Source organism: Rhinoderma darwinii, chromosome 7 (assembly GCF_050947455.1).
Source record: "Rhinoderma darwinii isolate aRhiDar2 chromosome 7, aRhiDar2.hap1, whole genome shotgun sequence".
Lineage (NCBI taxonomy): Eukaryota > Metazoa > Chordata > Amphibia > Anura > Rhinodermatidae > Rhinoderma > Rhinoderma darwinii.
In genome coordinates, this window is record NC_134693.1 from 49,552,708 (window position 1) to 49,575,630 (window position 22,923).

Here is a 22,923-nt window from a genome sequence, read left to right on the forward strand (position 1 = left end):
ACGCATCCATTGACTTCAATGGGTGAGTGATGCGCGAGAAACGCACAAATATAGGACATGTCGTGCGTTTCACGCGTCGGACACACGCTGCGTGAAAATCACGGACTGTCTGCACGGCCCCATAGACTAACATAGGTCCGTGCGAGGCGCGTGAAAATCACGTGCGTTGCACGGACCTATTATACGTTCGTCTAAATAAGCCCTTAGGCTAGATTCACACGAGCGTTTCAAACCTCAGACGTGAAAAACTGCCGTTCGAGTCTATAGAGGGATGCGTGAAGCGCAAAAAAATAGGACATGTTACATTTTTTAACGGACCCTTCGCACGATCCGTTGAACGGCCCCATTGAATTTCATAGGACCGTGTGACGGCCGTTGTTTTAATGCCCGTCACACGGACGTATTGCATGTTCGTGTGAATAAAGCCTTAGGCAGAGAAATATGGCATGACTCCCCCTCTTTCTTTGTCCTCAGTTAGGCCCTGTTCACACAGAGTTTTTTGCAGGCAGAAAAAATCTGCTTCTAAATGTTTTCAAGAATCTGCCTGCCCTTTTTTGCTATGGTTTTTCACTGCGTTTTTTGCAGCTAGTGCAAGTACCGCGGGCAAAAAAACGCTCAGAAACGAGCACCGCAAATTTTTTCTGCCTCCTATTGATTTCAGTGGGAGGTCAGAGACGGAACTGCGGCAGTCCTCTGCCCTGAAAAAAAACTCGCCTCTGCCTCCCATTGAAATCAATAGGGGGCGATTTCAGCCGTTTATTGGTGCTGATTGCGACACGGTTTCCATGTCAAAATCAGCACCAAAAAACTCAGTGTGAACAGGGCCTTAGAATATATTCACACACAGTGTTAATGGTGCAGCAGATCACTGCAGCAAAAATTACATGTACCTAAATTCTATTTTTGTTGCAGTTTTCATGCAAAATTGGTGAAGGTCTTAAAAAGACTGTTACTATTGTATTAAAAACCACGACCACAATTTACGATTGAGGGGGTTTCTGAACATTTTCTGAAAACCTTCCTTCAAACAGGGCAGCATGGGGACATTAGCCCCAATATAATGTGCCATTTAGCTAAAACAGCCTAACAAATAATAGGGTGGACTCAAAGTTAAGAGTTCGCTGTGCTCATAAAGAGAGCGCACCCCCCACACCTCTCACCAGTGACTGCTGCAGTGTAGCTGCATGTATACACGGCGGCCGTCAGTCACTGTTGAGAGGAGCCGGGGACAGCTCCCCTCATTAATACAGCAGACTAACTACGAGTCCACTATATTCTTTAGTAGTATCTATTAGCCAAACGGCACAGTATTTATTTATTTTTTTGTGCCATTTGGGCTAATAGCAGAGTGGGCTTGTCCCCATAGTATACTGCCATGGTGACAGATCCGCGTTATGGCTGCCACAGGGCTTTCACACAGGTTTTCTGGAATCTGCCTAGTTCAACTGTGATTTCTAACTGCATAATAGACTATTCTGAATATTCTATTCAGAACTCAAAAAAGTTGGTGACAACCACTGTAAGAGTTTTAACGCTAGATGTGATGCTTGTCTCCTAGCCTTCCCATAAACAGATATCTATGAGGGATATAATTAAGGCATTAAACTGGATACTCGATATGCACCGTATGCCAATCTTGCCAAACAAGCCAGCAAGCAATCAAAGTGCCTGTGCATCCATGTGTCTTTGTGTGCATTCACACTTTCATTTCAATGACTGTGACCCCCCTTCAAAAATAATCTTGTGTATGCCCCTGTGTCTACATATGTGTAATATTTTTACATCTTTTCTTAAAGGGGTATTCCCATCTCTCACATCTGTAGTATATCCACAGGATATTTCATAAATGTGTGATAGGTATGTGTTTCAGTTCTGGGACTTGCAGCTATAGGGAGAACGGGGGTCCAGCGACTCCTGTTCCATCTTGAAAGGCAGCCTCTGCATCCAGGCAGAAAATGAATGGACAGGAGTCCGCGGGCATGTGTGACCACCTCTAAACTTAGTCTCCGCCTGGAATCGGTTAACATCTGTTCTCAATATATCTGCAGGTCCCAAATTTGGAATCTGCATCTATGTGTTATTTATGTTTGAAATTAGAATAACCCTTTAACGAAACCATAAATTTTTAATACTGCTTCTCGAGGGACATCTCTACATGATGTTTTAGAGAAATTACTGGTCATTCGCTTTAAAGCTTTACTCCACTTGCAAAACCACTTTTCTGAAATATAATAACAGGAAAATACCTTGCAACATGCTGCTGTGTGTTTTCCACTAAAGTTCTCACCTCTGCATGCTCTGTTGGCAATAACTTCCTGTATCAGTGACAATTGTTAGGATCCTGCATTTTGTTGTGCGGTTGGCAATCAGTTCGGGACACCACAGGTCTAAACTTGGATTATTTGATCCAGAACAAACATTTGTAGCAGTGGTATATAGACACTTTCCACCATAGAACACAAAGAAAATTAGCACCTTCCCGCCTGGGATCTAACTAAACACAAAAGCAGGTTTCCTCACCTACTTATAAACTCAGTTACTATAGTATTCAACTGGCCAGACATTCCACACCAGATTACCGTGTACTTACTGCAGTTTTTTTTATTATCAGAAGACATGGAGCGGCACCCGCATGCAGCGAAATCATGCCTACATGCGGTGGCAATTAAATGCACGATTTTGCCAGTAATACCAAAGTTTTACCGACTAAATTGTGAAGGCATTCACCACTGTATGTGAGCATGGTTTTAGCCCTGGGCGGCTGCCGCTCCATGTGTTTTCACACTTATGGCTCAATGTGAGCCCAGCACCAACACTTGAGCTGCCTGAGGACCATTGGGAAAACCTGTTTTGGTGTAAGTTAGAATAGCAGGCCCACTCCAAGCTTCCCTCCATTCCGTAAAAAATCCAAGCCCAGAAAAAACTCTTAAGTCTCAATGAATTAAGTTTACTGAGATAGCCCAACTTTTCCTGTACTTACTACTTTACCCAGTTTAAGAATCTGGGCGAGACATACACTCCCTCCAGCAGTGTTAGCTGTAGACTCACAATATACACACCGATCAGCCATAGAATTAAAACCACCTGCCTAATATTGTGTAGGTCCACAGTTTGTGCTACCAAACAGCTCTGACACTTTGCGGTATGGACAGGGCAATATTTAAAATAAGGCTAGCATAGTTGCCAACAGTCCCGAATTTATAGAGGCAGTCCCGGAAAATTACTTTTCCGTACGTGTCCCGGCAAATTACTTTCCCATACGTTTCCCGGCAACTGCCTTATTCAATTGCATAAGATACAATTGAATATTCAGAGCTGGAAACTATCCGCTCCCTTCAATCAAGCGTGGAAAGGTGGTTTTGGAGGCAGGACTATGTGAATCTTCACATTTAATAGGTAATTAGCATATATTGCCAGAACCAAGCTCAGTACATAAATACAGCACCAGAACAAAGCTCAGTACATAAATACAGCACCAGTGCAAACCTCAGTACATAAATGCAGCACCAGAATCAAGCTCAGTACATATATACAGTGAAGGAAATAAGTATTTGATCCCTTGCTGATTTTGTAAGTTTGCCCACTGTCAAAGACATGAACAGTCTAGAATTTTTAGGCTAGGTTAATTTTACCAGTGAGAGATAGATTATATATAAAAAAAAAAAAGAATATCACATAGTCAAAATTATATATATTTATTTGCATTGTGCACAGAGAAATAAGTATTTGATCCCCTACCAACCATTAAGAGTTCAGCCTCCTCCAGACCGGTTACACGCTCCAAATCAAGTTGGTGCCTGCATTAAAGATAGTTGTCTTAAATGGTCACCTGTATTAAAGACTCCTGTCCACAGACTCAATTAATCAGTCTGACTCTAACCTCTACAACATGGGCAAGACCAAAGAGCTTTCTAAGGATGTCAGGACAAGATCATAGACCTGCACAAGGCTGGAATGGGCTACAAAACCATAAGTAAGACGCTGGGTGAGAAGGAGACAACTGTTGGTGCAATAGTAAGAAAATGGAAGACATACAAAATGACTGTCAATCGACATCGATCTGGGGCTCCATGCAAAATCTCACCTCGTGGGGTATCCTTGATCCTGAGGAAGGTGAGAGCTCAGCCGAAAACTACACGGGGGGAACTTGTTAATGATCTCAAGGCAGCTTTGACCACAGTCACCAAGAAAACCATTGGTAACACATTACGCCGTAATGGATTAAAATCCTGCAGTGCCCACAAGGTCCCCCTGCTCAAGAAGGCACATGTACAGGCCCGTCTGAAGTTTGCAAATGAACATCTGGATGATTCTGAGAGTGATTGGGAGAAGGTGCTGTGGTCAGATGAGACTAAAATTGAGCTCTTTGGCATTAACTCAACTCGTCGTGTTTGGAGGAAGAGAAATGCTGCCTATGACCCAAAGAACACCGTCCCCACTGTCAAGCATGGAGGTGGAAACATTATGCTTTGGGAGTGTTTCTCTGCTAAGGGCACAGGACTACTTCACCGCATCAATGGGAGAATGGATGGAGCCATGTACCGTCAAATCCTGAGTGGACAACCTCCTTCCCTCCACCAGGACATTAAAAATAGCTTGTGGCTTGGTCTTCCAGCACGACAATGACCCGAATCATACAGCCAAGGCAACAAAGGAGTGGCTCAAAAAGAAGCACATTAAGGTCATGGAGTGGCCTAGCCAGTCTCCAGACCTTAATCCCATCGAAAACTTATGGAGGGAGCTGAAGATCCGAGTTGCGAAGCGACAGCCTCGAAATCTTAATGATTTACAGATGATTTACAGATGATCTGGGCCAAAATTCCATCTAACATGTGTGCAAACATCATCATCAACTACAAAAAACGTCTGACTGCTGTGCTTGCCAACAAGGGTTTTGCCACCAAGTATTAAGTCTTGTTTGCCAAAGGGATCAAATACTTATTTCTCTGTGCACAATGCAAATACATATATATAATTTTGACAATGTGATTTTCTGTGTTTTTTTTTAATATAATCTATCTCTCACTGGTAAAATTAACCTAGCCTAAAAATTCTAGACTGTTCATTTCTTTGACAGTGGGCAAACTTACAAAATCAGCAAGGGATCAAATACTTATTTCCTTCACTGTACAGTACCAAGCTCATACATATATACAGTACCAGAATCAAGCTCCTATGTATATACAGTACCAGATCCAAGCTCCTATATATATATACAGTACCAGATCCAAGCTCAGTACATAAATACAGCACCAGAACAAAGCTCAGTACATAAATACAGCAGCAGAACCAAGCTCAGTACATGAATACAGCACCAGAACCAAGCTCAGTACATAAATACAGCACCACAACAAAGCTCAGCACATAAATACAGCACCAGAACAAAACTCATTACATATAAACACTACCAGAACAAAGCTCAGTACAACACCAGTGCAAATACAGTTTAATTTAGTGCAACCCCTGCCGTATAGGTTTGTACGGAGTAAAGCTACAGCTCCCGAACAATGGTAAGGATATGCTGGGAGTTGCTGTTTCACAAAAAATAAAGAATCTTACTGCCCATCATCTCGCTGCAGATAATACAGTGACTACAGTACTGATTAGAGGCAGAACAAACATTTATAGTAAGTGACTTACAGGTGACGTCTACTCAGATTCCAATTGTTCTTTTTCTGTTTTCTTCTCCATCCGGTCCAGACCTCTATGATGACTTCTCCCGGCCACAGCCCATTTCGGCAGTTTGCCGCTCCGATGTCTTCAGCTTCTCAGATTTCAAACATTTCTGCACCTATAAACGAAGACAAAGTTCTCATGGTGCCACACACTACGCCCCTAAATACAATGGCTCAATACACTGCACTTCTAATTATAATAGCACCATACACTGTGTCCCACACACACACAGTGCTCCCTGTAGATAGTGTCCCCCATAGAGCCCCCTGTAGACAGCGGCCCCATAGATCCCCCTGTAGACAGTAGCCCCTGTAGATAGCGCCCCACATGCAGCCCCCTGTAGATAGTGCCCACATCTAGCGCCCCCTGTAGATAGTGCCCCACATATAGCCCCCCTGTAGATAGTGCCCCACATATAGCCCCCGCTATATATAGTGCCCCACATATAGCCCTCTGTAGATGGTGCCCCACATAAAGCCCCCCCTGTAGATTGTGCCCCACATATAGCTCCACACTGTAGATAGTGCCCCGTGTAGACAGAGGGCAGCATAAAGTATTGACAGACAACCTGATTTCAGGAATCTGTCACTTGTCATTATGGTGTAGGTTTCATAAAATTATCATTACCAGTTGCAGCACAAGATGAGCGCAGCGTACTTTCCCTGCCACTGATTGACAGCTTTCTCCCTATTACTATGCATAGAGAAGATAAATGTCAATCAGCGGTGGTGGGTGGGGTTTGCCTGCATATAATAAATATGGAGGACTCCAGAATTAGCGCGTGCACATCATTAGGAGGACTGCTGGCTCAGCTCGTGCTAAATCCGATAAACTGATTTTATGAAAACTCCACCATACTGACAAGTGGCACCTCAATGAAATCATGGTTTCCGGCACTACTTTATGCAGGAGCGTAGCTAGAGGGGGCAGGCGGGGCATGTGCCCCGGCCGCAACTGGGAGAAATGGTAGAGGGGGCGCCGGGCCGGGCACAGGTACAGTTTAACTTAATGCTGAAGCAAGGAACAGTAAGCTCCCTTCTTCAGCATTAGTTCAGAGCGGAGGAGCAGAGGAAGCTCCTCCGCTTGCCGAGGACTCCCCAGACACAGCGCTACTTAGAGCTCTTCTTGGGTCCCCCCAACTTCTTGCCATGGCCGACAGCCCGCAGCTTTCAGCTTCATCACTGGGTCTCTTAAGTGACCCAACGATGCAGCACTAGCAGCCAGGGGCAACGCTAAGGTCTTAAAACATCAGGGGAAACAGCATATCATAAGACCCTATAGCTATGGATAGGATTAAAAGCAGTAAATAGGCAGCACTCACAAGGGCTTATGGTGAAAAAAGTGGGTGCTTTATAGACCCCAAAAGTGTGACGTTTCGGCTCACACAACATGAGTCTTTCTCAAGGCTTGAAAAAGGCTCAGGTTGTGTGAGCCGAAACATCGCACTTTTGGGGTCAATAAAGCACCCACTTTTTTCACCATAAGCCTTTGTGAGTGCTGCCTATTTACTGCTTTTTGTCTAGAGGGACAGTGGTCAGTTCCCTAAGTCTTGCACCCCCTTTAATTTAAGCCTGTGCTGCTGGATTTTATTTTTGTATGTATGGATAGGATTAGATACAGTGGCTCAGCAGACTTTATCACATATGATAGGCTTAGATATAGGGCCCAGCTCGCTGACATTGCCCCCTGGCTACGAGGCACGGTCACAATTGCGACCGCTGCGGCTCCTATAGCTAGGCGGTCGCAGGGTGCCGCTGTTTAGCCCGGGCCCTTGACGGGAGTACCATCTGTACTGCACTAATACCTGCCCTATCTACGCTGGTTTTTATGTTATCAGTAGTGGTCAGTACATATCGCCTAGCCCTAGTGATAAAGTGATACAACATAATTTTAGGCAAATTAGGGTATCAAAAAAATTTGAATTTACTCATTGTATGTACATCTATATTGCATTTGTATATCTATATATGTGAGTGTATGAGTCTCTGCCTAAAATAACAGTCAATTTGAGGAAAGGGGGAGAAGCAGACTCTGTTCTCCCTGGATTCATTTGTATTTTTGTCCATTGGATGCAGATATAATTGAATAGTCAGGCGCTGGCGGGTGCAAGGGAGCTATTCGGCATGTTCTCTGTGATGCATGCGGCGTTATTACATTAGCGCACTGCCTGCTACATTCAGCAGGAGCCAAGTCTTAGCTTGAATAGGTAGAGCTGCATTGCTCGATGACAGTTTGGGAACTGGGACAGGGGAGTAACTATTACTTGGGCAGGCGTCATTTTTATTTTCAAGGGGCAGAGCATGTGGCACTATTTTCAGGGTGCACATTGTGTGGCTCTATTCTCCGGCGGCACTGTGTATGGTGTTATTCACTTCAGAGGGCATTGTGCATGGTGCTATTTCCATGAGGTATGGCAAGGGGCATTATATTTACACAGTTTGTAATGTTATTATTTTCAAGAAGCGCTATTATATTCAGGGGCCACAGGGTATTGCACTATTCTGTTTAGGAGGCAGAGTGTGTACAGCCACTATGTTCATGGGCAAAGCGTATGGCAGTATAATTTTCAGGGGGCACATTATGTGGCAGAATTATATTGTGGTATTAGTATATACAGGGTCACAATGTATGACAGTATTATATTCAGGCGCGCAGTGTGTGGCACTTTTATTTTTAGGGGAACATTGTGTGATAGTATTATATTTGTCGCTAAGGTAATACCAGAACATTCTGATTTGTGAGGGTCGAAACTTTAGCACTCTTGCCGATCGGCTTTTCTCCTGCACAGCAGCGCTCCAGGCCTCTTGTTGTGCAATTAAATGCTTTTATTGTGTAGGAAAATAAAATGAAGGAGCACTAAGTGCTCCGTCCTCTTTATTCTAAAGATCGGTGGGGGTTCCAGCCGTTGGACCTCTGCCAATCATAAAGTCTATCATAGTGTATGACAATAATTTGTATTAAAAACGTGGATGCTAATAGAAATGTAATTTGTCTCAATGATTTAGTGATTTGTTTAGCCATGCGCCTTTTTTTTTTTTTTTTTTTTTTTTAAATCTGTCATTCGTCACAGGTCCTTCTCCTAATTTGAAATCATGCTTGGGGTGTGTCAGAAGAGGAACAGAACTGATGACACGCAGCACCTGCTTCTTGCTTCTAATGTGCTGCATTGCCTGGCAGAGGCTTCACTTTTTTTCTACGAGGGTCTTGATGCCATGTGTAATTCGGTACAATAGGGCATCACCACTGAAAGTAACTAGGGCACTATAAACTCTAAATATGGCCCTGGGTATGGACTCCACAAGACCTCTGAAGGTGTCCTATGGAATTTGTCACCAAGACATTAGCATTAGATACTTAAAGGTAATGTGTCATCAGAAAATATTGTATTGTTTAAATCAAGTTTTTATGACTATATTTTTTTTAAAAGACTCTAACCTCTGAAAAAAAAACTAAAACACAATAGTCAGTGCATAGCTTAAAGGGGTTGTCCACTACTGAACAACTGATGACCTATCCGGTGGATAGGTCATCAGTATATCATCAGTGCGGGTCCAACATCCGCACCCCGCACCATTAAGCGACTCCGGCTGCCTCCGGGCACCAGATGTTATGACCCATTATGCGATGTACAGAGCCAGAAGCAGTTGGCTTGGTACATGGCATAGCGGCCGAACTGCAGTACTGCAGCTCGGCCACTATTTGGCCACTCCGTATGTACGTCCGGTGCTCGGAGGCAGCGGCATCGGCTTAAGGCCTCATTTACACGAGCGTGTGCGTTTTGCGCGCGAAAAAAACGCTGCGTTTTGCGCGCGCAAAAGGCACTTGGCAGCTCCGTGTGTCATCCGTGTATGATGCGCGGCTGCGTGATTTTAGCGCAGTAGCCATCATAGAGATGAGGCTAGTCGACGCCCGTCACTGTCCAAGGTGCTGAAAGAGCTAACTGATCGGCAGTAACTCTTTCAGCACCCTCGACAGTGAATGCCGAACACAATATACACCAACCTGTGAATAAAAAAAGACTTTCATACTTACCAAGAACTTCCTGCTTCCCCCAGTCCGGGCTCCCGGCCGTTGCCTTGGTGACGCGTCCCTCTCTTGTCATCCGGCCCCACCTCCCAGGATGACGCCGCAGTCCATGAGACCGCTGCAGCCTGTGATTGGCTGCAGCCTGTGCTTGGCCTGTGATTGGCTGCAGCTGTCACTTGGACTGAACTGCCATCCCGGGAGGTCGGACCGGAGTTATCGGTAAGTCAGAACGTCTTTTTTTTTTTACAGGTTCATGGATTTTCGGAGCGGAAGTCACTGTCCATGGTGCTGAACCAGTTTAACGCTTTCAGCACCGTGGACAGTGACTGTCTCCTGACGTCGCGTACCCGAACATTTTTTACCGGTTTCGGTCAAAACGAGTTTGGCCGAACCCGGGGAAGTTCGGTGCGCTCATCTCGAATTTGACACTCCGTTTGGATGTTTGTAAACAGAAAAGCACGTGGTGCTTTTCTGTTTACATTCAGGAGTTTGACAGCTCTTGCGCGAATCACGCAGTTCGCACGGAAGTGCTTCCGTGCGGCATGCGTGGTTTTCACGCACCCATTGACTTCAATGGGTGCGTGAGTGCGCGAAAAACGCACGATTATAGAACATGTCGTGAGTTTTTTTCTGCGCACACGCGCTGAGCGCAATTCACGCATCGTCTAAACTGCCCCATTGACTAATATAGGTGCGTACGACATGCGTGCAAAGCACGCGCGTCGCACGCGCGTATATTACGTTCGTGTAAATGAGGCCTAAAGGTGCGGGGTCCGGGTCTCAGATTTTAATTCGTAAAAAAAAATATAGGTGATACATTCCGTTAGTCCTGTAAGTTGTGAGGACATCTATGTATTGGACTTGTTTTTCCAGGACATCACACAGATGCTCGATTGGATTGAGATCTGGGGAATTTGCAGTCCAAGTCAACACCAGGAACTCTTAGGCTATGTTCACACGGGGTATTTTGCCGAGTTTTTTGACGCGGAAACCGCGTCGCAAAACTCGGCAAAAACGGCCCGAGAACGCCTCCCATTGATTTCAATGGGAGGCGTCGGCGTCTTTTTCCCGCGAGCAGTAAAACTGCCTCGCGGGAAAAAGAAGCGACATGCCCTATCTTTGGGCGCTTCCGCCTCTGACCTCCCATTGACTTCAATGGGAGGCAGGAGAAAGCGTATTTCTCGCTGTTTTATGCCCGCGGCGCTCAATGGCCGCGGGCGAAAAACGGCGCGATAATTGCCGCGAAAATCGGCGTGCAGGGAGAGGAATATCTGCCTCAAAGTTCCAAACGGAATTTTGAGGCAGATATTCCTCCCCCAAAATACTCAGTGTGAACATAGCCTAAGTCATGTTCCCCAAACCATTCCTGATCGATTTTTGCAGTGTAGCAGAACGCATTATCCTGCCGTAAGAGGCTATTGACATTAGGAAATGGCGTTGCTATGAAGGGGTGTACTTGGTCTCTAACAATGTTTAGGTAGGTGGTACGTGTCAAAATGACATCTAAATGAATGCCAGGACCCAAGTTTCCCAGCAGCACATTGCCCAGAGCATCACACTGCCTCCTGCAGCTTGCCTTCATCGCATAGTACATCCTGGTGCCATCACTTCCTTAGGTAAGCGACACCCACACACACCTGGGAAATAGATGGCATTAGGATGTACAGCACTCGACAGTCTCTGGCTACACAGCCCCATAGGCAGCACGCTGCGATGCACTGTCTGTTCTGACACCTTTCTATCATATCCAGCATTAACCTTTTCAGAAATGTGCATTACAGTACGGTAGCTCTTCTGTGGAATTGGACCAGACTGACTAATCAGTGAGCTATTCTCAGGGGAATCTGTGGTTAGACTATTGTCTTAGGGGCATCTATGTCTGACACTGTTATGATGGGCATCTATGTCTGATACTGTTATGATGGGTATCTGTGTCTGACACTGTTATGGTGGGCATCTATGTCTGACACTGTTATGATGGGTATCTGTGTCTGACACTGTTATGATGGGTATCTGTGTCTGACACTGTTATGATGGGCATCTATGTCTGACACTGTTATGATGGGCATCTATGTCTGACACTGTTATGATGGGTATCTGTGTCTGACACTGTTATGATGGGTATCTGTGTCTGACACTGTTATGATGAGTATCTGTGTCTGACACTGTTATGATGGGCATCTATGTCTGACACTGTTATGATGGGCATCTGTGCCTGACACTGTTATGATGGGCATCTATGTCTGACACTGTTATGATGGGCATCTGTGCCTGAGACTTATGATGGGCATCTATGTCTGACACTGTTATGATGGGCATCTGTGCCTGACACTGTTATGATGGGCATCTATGTCTGACACTGTTATGATGGGCATCTGTGTCTGACACTGTTATGAGCTGCATCTATGGAAAAAAAACTGTTATGGGCATCTGTGGCTGGCACACTGTTTTTGGGTGCGTTTTAGCAGACCATGTTATTAGTGGCATCTCCAACAGACATTGCTATGAGAAGCATCTCTGGCAGACGCTTTGTGGCATACACTGTAATGAGCGGTATCTGTGGCAGACCGTGTTATATGGGCCTCTTCCGCAAACCTTGTTATTTAAGAGCATCCGTGGTTGGCACATGGTATTGGTAAAGGCGGTAATATTTGCTGCTAGTCTTGTTCTTTTTTAAGTCAAAACCAGCAACTAATTAAAAAGTCGGAAGAAATGTAAAGACTTCATTTGTATTTCTATTTTCATAATGAAGTTATGGTGGTGGAAACAAAAATGGAGTGTAGCAAATGAGCCACAACCATGCGGTGTGGACCAGCATAGGCACTATCGTTTGGTTGACAGATCACCTAGCTCGCACCCAAATCTGACTCCAAAAAGTAGCATAAAAGTCTACCCACCCCTCTAAGGGTGGATTCACACACGGCAGATTTTGTTGTGGAAAATTGCAGAATCTTTGTGTTTTCTGCAAAAACTTGACATTTTAAAAGGCTTTGTTTAAGGTTAGAAAAAATGATTGACTTTTTTTTTTTAGGAACCTCACCACTCATGTCTATGTGCTTTTTCTGGTATTGCAGCTCAGTCCTATTCACTTGAATTTCCAATCTAAGTCCACCCATTTAATTTGATAGAACACATTCTTCAAAATGTCGTACGGCTTATGATAAATGTCTGTGACACAACAGTCAACAAGCTGTAGGTATCAACTGTTGCACATAACACGTATAATGTTTGTTTACTATATACTTGTCCATATCTATGGGATACGTGAATAGGGGTCTATGTATACATCCTGTCCACGTGGATGACCTTATATAGATAAAAAATACCAACCTTTTCAACTAAGGTTCCTGAGATCAATGCCTGGAGAACTTGTTCTTCCTCGGAAGTGTCCTACAGAGATCCATCTATGTTATCTTGTGGTTATGCAGTGTAGTTGTTAATATAAACCCTTATTTATCGAGCTCTAACGTATTCTGCAGCGCTGGTCAGGGGAGGCAGTAAACATACAAACAATTCTATAGTGCCAATATAGTTCCTATAGACCAGGTTGAGAGTGGAAGTAAAGGCTAGCTGACCACAAGGTAGGTGAAACACATCCTGAAGGTTTGCCTATGTTGGGTCAATGTAACATTTTAATGTATGTGCATATACACATGATATATTTAGTCAGCAGATATTGTAATTTTAGACTGGCTGAGCGGATAATGTGTATGGGCACTGGCAAACCCTAATCAACACAAAAAAAGGATTGGATATGTTTAATATATCTGGCTACTCTGTTTAATTGTTCTCGCTGGAGTTTTCCATCAATACCGGAGTGATAACTGCCAGCCTAAAAACCATCCCGCAGATGTCATGAAATATCTATGACCAGCTTATGACTATAAAGGGTAAGGGTATCCGTAACCAACTATGTGTTCTCTGTTCATGCCAGCACATGCTTGTACACTTTAATAATGTCCTGTAATCTATTCTACTGATCTGCTGCTTGTGTAGATATGAAATATGTGTGCCCCCTAGAAGTAAAGTTATGATGGAAAAAATGACCATTTAAGAAGAACGTTATCTCAAACAAACTCATCGCTAAAAACAATGTTTCAGGAAAGCTTAGAAAATAAACAAAGAGTGGAAGGGAGGGTACTTGGAGAGTGACGAGAGCGCGGCTTCCTGTCTGGTAGCCATACAATACACTGATTAATCTGTATGCCACTGGAAAGTGGCCAGCTGTAGAGAACTACACTGCCCTATGCAAGCAAGGATTCTAAATTCAACCACATACACCACATAATAATAAAAATAATAATTCACATAGACAGACAGATGCTCCCTCCAGTTTTCGGAGCATAGGCAAACAGCTATTGGCCAGAAGACACTCAGTGGGGGGCAGCTGTCTTACATATTGCAAATGTGTCATTGATAGTTAGGGGCTAATTTCAGATGTGGCGAAAACTTTCCTGCACAGATTTTGCAGTGAATCTGTGACATAGCAAATTTTTGGTGAAATCTGCTTGCGATAAATGCAGATTTTGCGGCGGATTACACTTTTTGTATCGCGTTTGAAAATTTGCAGCTTGCCCTAAAATCCACACAGATTTTTCCTGCCATGTGTGAATAAGGTTTTGTAAAAACCCATCCACCAGCATTGTACTGTACTTGTTGCAGTTTTTTGTTGCCGAATCCAAAACAAAAATTCACAATAAACCTGTGATCTTATATCGGCTGCACCGTGGCTCAATGGTTAACCTTTCTGCACTCAAGTCCCTGATTCGAATCCGACCAGCGGCAACATCAACATTTTAATTGGTTGCCTGCTGCAAGGTTCTCATATGAAGTATATCTCATATAAGGATTTCACAGATCATGCAGGGTGGAGGCTGATGTGAATAAAGACTTTATTTCATGGAAGTAGAAATTAACTATATGGCAGACTCCAATGAGTAAGTTCTTACTGACACTTTAGCATTTTTTTTCTCTATGTATTGGTGGCTAAAAGTAATACACGATAGATTGATTTCCATTTTGTTTTATGATCTGTTTATGTCACAGTTAGAATTATTGGTAAATCAGTTTATTGTTTTGAAGCATGATGAAGATAAAATCAGTTCAATACTAGACGTAAAAATAACATAGTCACATTATTCAACCAAAAAATATATACGTGTCAAAGCCCTCAGATGAAGTAATTACTGTGTACGATAAGCTGTTTAATATGAGGCAGCATCAGAGTAAATGAGATGAATGATTTCCTTATAGTACTGTAAATTGTATCACTTAAGACACTTTGTACCATAATGTGTGAAATCATTGACATTGTACACGATTACTTTCCATGGAATGAGCCAGGAACACGATCTCCTAGCACATTTCCGAATGGACTGATTGTGTTCACGTTGAATCACAACTCTGGTTTGGAAGAGAACATTTCTATAGTTGAATCCTTGCGTTCTTCTTTTTTGTCAAGTTGTTAAAAAATCTATTTGGCAGTTTCTTTGCAATGTCTACTCTTTCCCTCTCTGTCTTCCAAAGGTGACAACCACTAATGGATGCAATTATAGCTCCTGTAATAGTTGTCACCCAGCATCGCTACTAAATGTAATATCTGCCCAGGTAAGGCTTCGTTCACATATGCGCCAGGGTCCTGTTCCGATGTTCCGTCTGAGCTTTCTGTCGGAACGGGACCCTGACTGACACAAACAGAAACCAAAGGTTTCCGTTTCCATTATCATTGATTTCAATGGTGACGGATCCGGTCCCAATGTTTTCCGTTTGTTTCACTTGTGCAGGGGTTCCGTAGTTTTGCCGGAATCAATAGCGTAGTCATGGTCCTGTTCCGAAGGAAAGCTGTGACGGAACGTCGGAATGGAAACTGGCGCATATGTGAATTAAGCCTAAGAAGTCATATGGGAGAGGGAGATGCATCACTGCATAACAAGTAAGATGTGCCATTCAGGAATCTGGGAAAGACCGGTAACAACTTTTGCAGTGATTGTACTGTATAATTATATTTATATACTGATGAGTAGCACTGACTTCCCCAACCATATAATTGATATGTGTATATAAACTATATGGACAAAAGTATTAGGACACCGACACATTACACCTACAGGAGCTTTTATGACATCCCATTCTAAATCCATGGGCATTAATATGGAGTTGGTCCCCTCTTTGCACCTAAAACAGCTTCAGCTCTTTTGGGAAGGCTTTTTTTTTTTTTTTACAAGATTTTGGAGTGTTTGTGGGAATTTTTGCCCATTCATCCAGAAGAGAATTTGTGCGGTCAGACGCTGATGTTGGACAAGAAGGCCTGGCTCACAATCTCCATTTTAGTTCATCCCAAAGTGTTCGATGGGCTTGAGGTCAGTGCTCTCTGTGGGCCAGTCAACTTCTTCCACACCAAACTCACCTGACAATGTCTTTATGAACCGTTCTTAGTGCACTGGGGCAAAGTTATGCTGTAACAGAAAGGGGCCTTCCCCAAACTGTTCCCACAAAGTTGAAATCATATAATTGTCCAAAATGTCTTGGTATGCTTAATCATAAGATTTTCCTTCACTGAAACTATGGGGCCTAGGCCACCCCCTGGAAAACAACTCCATAGTATTATCCCACCTCCACCAAACTTTACAGTTGGCACAATGCAGTCAGGCAGATAACGTTCTCTTGGCATTCGCCAAACCCAGACTCGTCCATCAAACTGCACAGATAGAGTGATTCATCAATCCACAGAACACATTTCCATCGCTCCATCTGACGCTTGGCATTGTGCCTAATGATGTAAGACTGATGAAAACCCATGCCATGCACAGTTTTCATGCAGATGGGAATGCCAGAGGAGGTTTGGAGCTCTGCAGTTATTAAGTCACCAGAGTCTTGGCGACTTTTATGCACTATGCGCCTCAGCACTTAGCGACCCAGCTCTGTAACTTTACGTGGTCCTGCACTTCAGGGCTGAGTTACTGTGGTTCCTAAATGCTTCCACTTTGTAATAATACCACTCACAGTTGATCGAGGAATATCTAAGAGGGAAGAAATTTCACTGACTTTTTGCACCATTGGCATCCTATAAAAGTACCACATTTGAATCCAGTGAACTCTTTAGAACGACCCATTCTTTCACAGATGTTTGTACAGGCAGACTGCAGGGCTAGGTGCTTGATTTTATACACCTGTGACAATGGGACTTAATAAAACACCTGAATTCAATGATTTAGAGGTCCCAATAATTTGACCATATAGTGTATCTGTTGTGTTGTCTATTTCTAAGCACCGGCCCTACATTGGAACGAACAGCATAGCCAATAAATTATTTATTATTGGAGTTTCCTTTTAAATAGGCACTGTCCTTTCAACAAATTTTGCATAAATTAATAGAACAGTACAAGAGAACATAAGAAATATCTTATTAATAATTATTTCTCCACTCATCAGGCACTTTTCTTTTACCTTCCCTCCTAACTGTTCACTCACTGTTAATTTACTGCTAAATCTGACTCCTCATAACAAGATGGACTATCAGCTGACCGAAAGATCAAGTTACATGCTGCCCATAGAAGCCTATGGAGAAGGAAGGGAGAGGGGAGAGCAGGAGCAGAGTGAGAAACAGAGAGACACACAGATGCTGCTGCAGCTTCTAGTTAGTGTTATATCTCACCTTAGTGCTGAATTCCCAGCCACACTACTCATTACTGCTGTATGATGTCCTCCATGTTTCTGCTGTTTCTGAGGGTGTGCTACAAAGAGATTTGGGTGCAGGATGTTTTCCTCTCTATTTGTGCTTTGTATGGCTGACATGATAGCAGTTGAGCCCCACCCATTAGCTCAGAGAAAACCGAGAGTTAGCGATAGAGCCTGCAGAGCGGGAAAACTGCAAGACAATCCAATATACAAGTCATATAATGGCTAGAAATCGCTTATTCTGAAAAGTCATCTAAAAAGTTAGGTTCACTTTAAAGTGTAACTCAACGTTTGACAAACTTCTGACATGTTATAGTGACATGTCAGAAGTATTGATTGGTGGTGGTCCGAGCATTGAGCCCCCAGCAATCCCTCAAACAATGCGGCGGAATCGCTTGTGTGATTGCTCAGCCTCTTCATGCAGGTTCGGCTTTCACCGATGTATCCGATGTATCGGAAAGCCGATGTATCGGAGTACGGGTTCATAGGCTTCTGTAGCTCAGTGCTCAGACCCGCACCAATCAAAACTTCTGACATGTCACTATGAAATGTCAGAAGTTTGTCAAACGTTAAGTTACCCTTTAAGTCTGACTTGGAGTGAATTTATACATAAGGTAATCAATATTTTATCCTATCTGAAATGTAGAAAGATCCTTTGTAGATTTTTGCAGTGTAGGCCAAACCCTTCACTGCTGTTCAGTATGCCTATTAATAATATTGAATCATAAGCCATCAATTTTGGGATTTTACTCAGTTCTAGTCACAATGAAACCCCAGTTGGTAAGAATCACTATTGGAAATGTAATTTGACTGGAGTTTATGGCTTGAAGCCTGCTTATTGTCGTCGTCCTCCCTGCAGTAGAAGACAAGCGTTGTGTAAGTAACCTTGTTGTAGAACATGTTACATCTCTGTAAGATCTTGTTCTGCTCCCTTCAGAGCTCTCGCAGCCTTTCAATCGTTTTTTTGTAGCTCTACTGGAAAATAAATAGTTTTTTATTTGATTTAATTATATTCTGTGGAAAACACTACAGGTTCATAGATTTAGAGGGGAAAATCCACAGCATTGCAAGAACATTTGTAAAATATGTTATAGAACAAGCATATATCATATAATGTACAACTAAAGAATGCTTGGATTGAAAATGCTCCGTATGATTCATGTATAAAATATGTTACAACTATTTAATTATGAGGGCTTTTTACAAATTTTTTATTTGATGCAATAGTGACCAACAAAAAATGCACATAATGTACACCACTATACCCAGAATAGAAAACTTAAGCCACAGACTACCCCTTTAGTCTTTAGAGCTGTTGCATCGATCAGCTGATGGTCTTGTGTTCGGCTCGCAAGACCCCCAGCAAACAGGTGTTTTTGCCGGGAAAGTGTTGGCCGGCTGCTCATTTTCCTTGCCAGGGCCGCTGCAAAGTAAATGTAGTAATACATGGTGGCCATTTAATACATAATTATGTAAAACGTGGATGGATCAAGTCCGTTAGAGAAATAGTCTCTGCACAGCTGCACTAAAAACTTTTTATTTCTGTTGCGTCATAGGAGCATAAAAACGGTATGCTATGCTGTGACACATCCTTCACATGACAGACACCAACAGTGCCCTACAGCCCCCATTGACATTAACGGGTTCCGTCTGGTTTCTGTCATTGTGTCAGTCATTTTTTCCAGCATTTTTTGTGTAATCTGCGATGGAGGCTCCTAATGGACTCTCCAATGCAGATGTGAACAGACTCTTACATGTCCTAGCCTCCTAGTTCAGTGTCTATACACTGTGGTAGTAGCAGAGTGGATTGCAATATAGATCTTCAGCTAAACTGTCCATATTCATAATGGCCAGCTAAGCATTGATCCATAACATTAGGAAACCATTGACTGTAAGACAGTAATGCGTACGATTCAACTCATTACGATTTGTCGCTTACAATCGTCTCAACGTGTAAATACTCAAAGAGAACCATGCAATCGTGGTCGCAATGGCAGATCATCGGGTATACTAAAAATTTTGAAAGTAAGATCCATAAATCGCTGTGTGTAAATGCAATTTCTCAAAGGCCTGACAATTAAAACACTCATCTAAACTTTAAATCCCCGCCTATGTACCATGTGACATGTAAACACACATCATATGATTTTTACAGGACCAGTAACAAATAGTGCGATTTAGGTGTCAACTAATCAAATGCATTATCAAAGTGTACGAGGGTCCCTAAAGAATTTTCAAAGGTACCCATCATTATATCAGCCCTTATCTAGCTGTAAAATGCTCAAATGAACCTACAGCTTTACATATTTCTTGCTCAATTCCTTTTAACATAATAAGCATCTGTATCTGTAAAGTCCACATGTACCAATATATTTCTACCATAGCGTAATAAAATCTGGATACTAACATGATAATTTCATTGTTTGGGTCATTATGAATGCGGCAATACCATTTAGTGTGTGTGTAAGTTTTGTTTATTGTATTTTTTTACATAATTAAGCACCGTGTACTAAGGTGTACCCTGATAGCAGACCTGATAGCAAACCATCGGAACCCAAGAGCCCCCATTCTCTGGCTAAACGCTTAGACGGAGCGGTGGCTATTAATCGCTGCATCTCAGCTAGCCCAGATCCCGGCCTTTGCAGCAGAGTGTTAGCCGCATGTTACGGCTGACATTTGCTGCTGACGGCGCAGGCTCAACTGCCAAGCCTGCACCATCACTGCGCCATACATATGCAGTGGTTTGCAGGGTCGATATCTGTATGGCGGATGTCAGGGTGGTGTTAAAACACACATTAAGACGGATCTATCAGCTGATCATGCTGCCGTAGGTAAGGGCGGTAAATTACAGGGAAAGGTCCGTTCTCCTATTAGCCAAAATGGGACAAAGAAATACTGTCTCGCTTGGTTAATAGGAGCGTTCAAAGTGTACACCGGAATCATAGGTGTATTGATGAGGAAAGTGCTCCCCATCTTCTCCTTGTGATTGATGGCCTGCTGCGTATACATATATACAGCAACCAGCCATCAATCACCACTGAGTTGGGCAGGGAGAGCGCTCCTCTCATGAATACACCGGACTCATAACTATGTCTGGCGTATTCGTTGATCATTCATATTAGCCAAATGGCACAATAATTTTTGTGACGTTTTGGCTAATAGGAGAGCAGACCAGTCCCTGTAATGTACTGCCCTTACTTTGGCCAGCATATTTAGCGGACAGATCCACTTTAAAGAATAGAGTAGCAGATTATAGAAAGAGTAGCCAACAACGCTGATGGTATTCAGTAAATGCTCTTGCTAAATAACACCTTCCTCTCCAATTAGACTGTGGGACAGCGGACAAAAGGGACATATTTATTTTGATAGAAAATGTGGATGGGTGCAACATTTGTGCACAATGTATGAGTGTTACAGACAGTATTTGTAGGATGTCCCGGAAGGAGGGAGGGATCCATTACAAAATAAAAGTGGACCCCTTCCATCTGCATCAAAGTTGATCTTGTGTATAGTGACAGTCCCCCCTATTATACAGCACTGCATACTCCTCACAATGCTGCAGGTCTGAATAGAGAAGCAGGAAGATACTTGGGCTCCTATGGAAGGGTCTTTTGAATGTCCATTTTGCACCAGAGGTCAGAAACTTCTAGTTTAAAGAGGCTCTGTCACCAGATTTTGCAACCCCTATCTGCTATTGCAGCAGATAGGCGCTGCAATGTAGATTACAGTAACGTTTTTATTTTTTAAAAACGAGCATTTTTGGCCAAGTTATGACCATTTTTGTAGTTATGCAAATGAGGCTTGCAAAAGTCCAAGTGGGTGTGTTTAAAAGTAAAAGTCCAAGTGGGCGTGTATTATGTGCGTACATCGGGGCGTTTTTAATACTTTTACTAGCTGGGCGTTCTGATGAAAAGTATCATCCACTTCTCTTCAGAACGCCCAGCTTCTGGCAGTGCAGATCTGTGACGTCACTCACAGGTCCTGCATCGTGTCAGACGAGCGAGGACACATCGGCACCAGAGGCTTCAGTTGATTCTGCAGCAGCATCGGCGTTAGCAGGTAAGTCGATGTAGCTACTTACCTGCAAACGCTGATTCTGCTGCAGAATCAACTGAAGCCTCTGGTGCCGATGTGTCCTCGCTCGTCTGACACGATGCAGGACCTGTGAGTGACGTCACAGATCTGCACTGTCAGAAGCTGGGCGTTCTGAAGAGAAGTGGATGATACTTCTCGTCAGAGCGCCCAGCTAGTAAAAGTATTAAAAACGCCCCGATGTACGCACATAATACACGCCCACTTGGACTTTTACTTTTAAACACACCCACTTGGACTTTTGCAAGCCTCATTTGCATAACTACAAAAATGGTCATAACTTGGCCAAAAATGCTCGTTTTTTAAAAATAAAAACGTTACTGTAATCTACATTGCAGCGCCTATCTGCTGCAATGGCAGATAAGGGTTGCAAAATCTGGTGACAGAGCCTCTTTAAGTATAATCAATAATGTTATTTTATAGATTTTCCAACTTTCCATCTACTCTTTCCTAGAATTGTGATTTGGTGTTCAATCTTGGGACATGGTGGGCATTTCTAACCTCTGGTACTTTGTGTGCACAGGTGTTTGACTTCCATCTGCAACCGGCTGACATGAAACAGATATCTTCACTACATAGTGACAAGAAGCTAATCCATCTGACTTACCCACTGTGGAAATGGTAAATCAAGGATCCACACACCACGTCCAGTGCACTGAGGATCCATTATGGAAAGGACACCATAACCACTATTAAATGGTCCATTTGATCACTCACATATAATGTTTACAGAACAACAAGCTGTTAATCTTACGTAATGTAATAAGGTACTTTCAAAATTGACTCTTTGCCTTCAAATACTTTATCCATTTACTTGAATGGGAGAAAACTGTAATACTGTGTACAGCCGCTACGAATGTGACGTTGTTGCTCAGTACTGAGCTGGGTATGCAATGAAGGGGAAGCATCTCCCACCAGAGCACCGCAACCCCTTTAAACAGTTGATCGGCAGGGGTTCCGAAAGTCAGACCCCCATCGATTAGATATTGGTGGCTTAACCTGTGAAACGGCCACACATTTTACATCCCCGGATAACACTTTTAACCCCTTAATGACCGCCGATACGTCTTTTTACGGCGGTCATTAGTGGGCTTTATTCTAGAGCGCCGACAAACTACGTCGCTGCTGTAGAATAAAGTAAACAGAGCAGGGAGCCGTGAAATCTCCCTGCTCTCAGCTGCCAGAAGCAGCTGAGGGCTGGGGGCGTCCCTGCTCTGCCGGGTGAGATCGATATTAGTATCGATCTCACCTGTTTAACCCTTCAGATGCGGTGCACAATAGCGAGCGCCGCATCTGAATGGTTTTGGAGAGAGGGAGGGAGCTCCCTCTCATCTCACTGACACCCGGCGATAAAATCGCCGAGTGTCTGTGTCTTCTATGGCAGCCGGGGGTCTAATAAAGACCCCCAGGTCTGCCTGCAGCGAATGCCTGCTAGATCATGCCGCAGGCATG

General features: G+C 43.4%; 1 protein-coding gene across 3 annotated transcripts in view; it reads left to right on the plus strand.

Annotated features, from left to right (window-relative positions):
- LOC142657867 (glyoxal reductase-like) overlaps nucleotides 1–22,509 on the plus strand; it is a 141,699-nt gene extending 119,190 nt beyond the window's left edge. For 2 of the 3 annotated variants that reach the window (XM_075833352.1, XM_075833354.1), the window contains one exon: nucleotides 21,995–22,509. In XM_075833352.1, coding sequence (XP_075689467.1) covers nucleotides 21,995–22,096 — 102 coding nt within the window. In that variant the 3' untranslated portion in view covers nucleotides 22,097–22,509. The remainder of the gene's footprint in view (nucleotides 1–21,994) is intronic. The other variant, XM_075833353.1, reaches the window with a different exon arrangement.
- The last annotated feature ends 414 nt before the right edge of the window (nucleotides 22,510–22,923 follow it).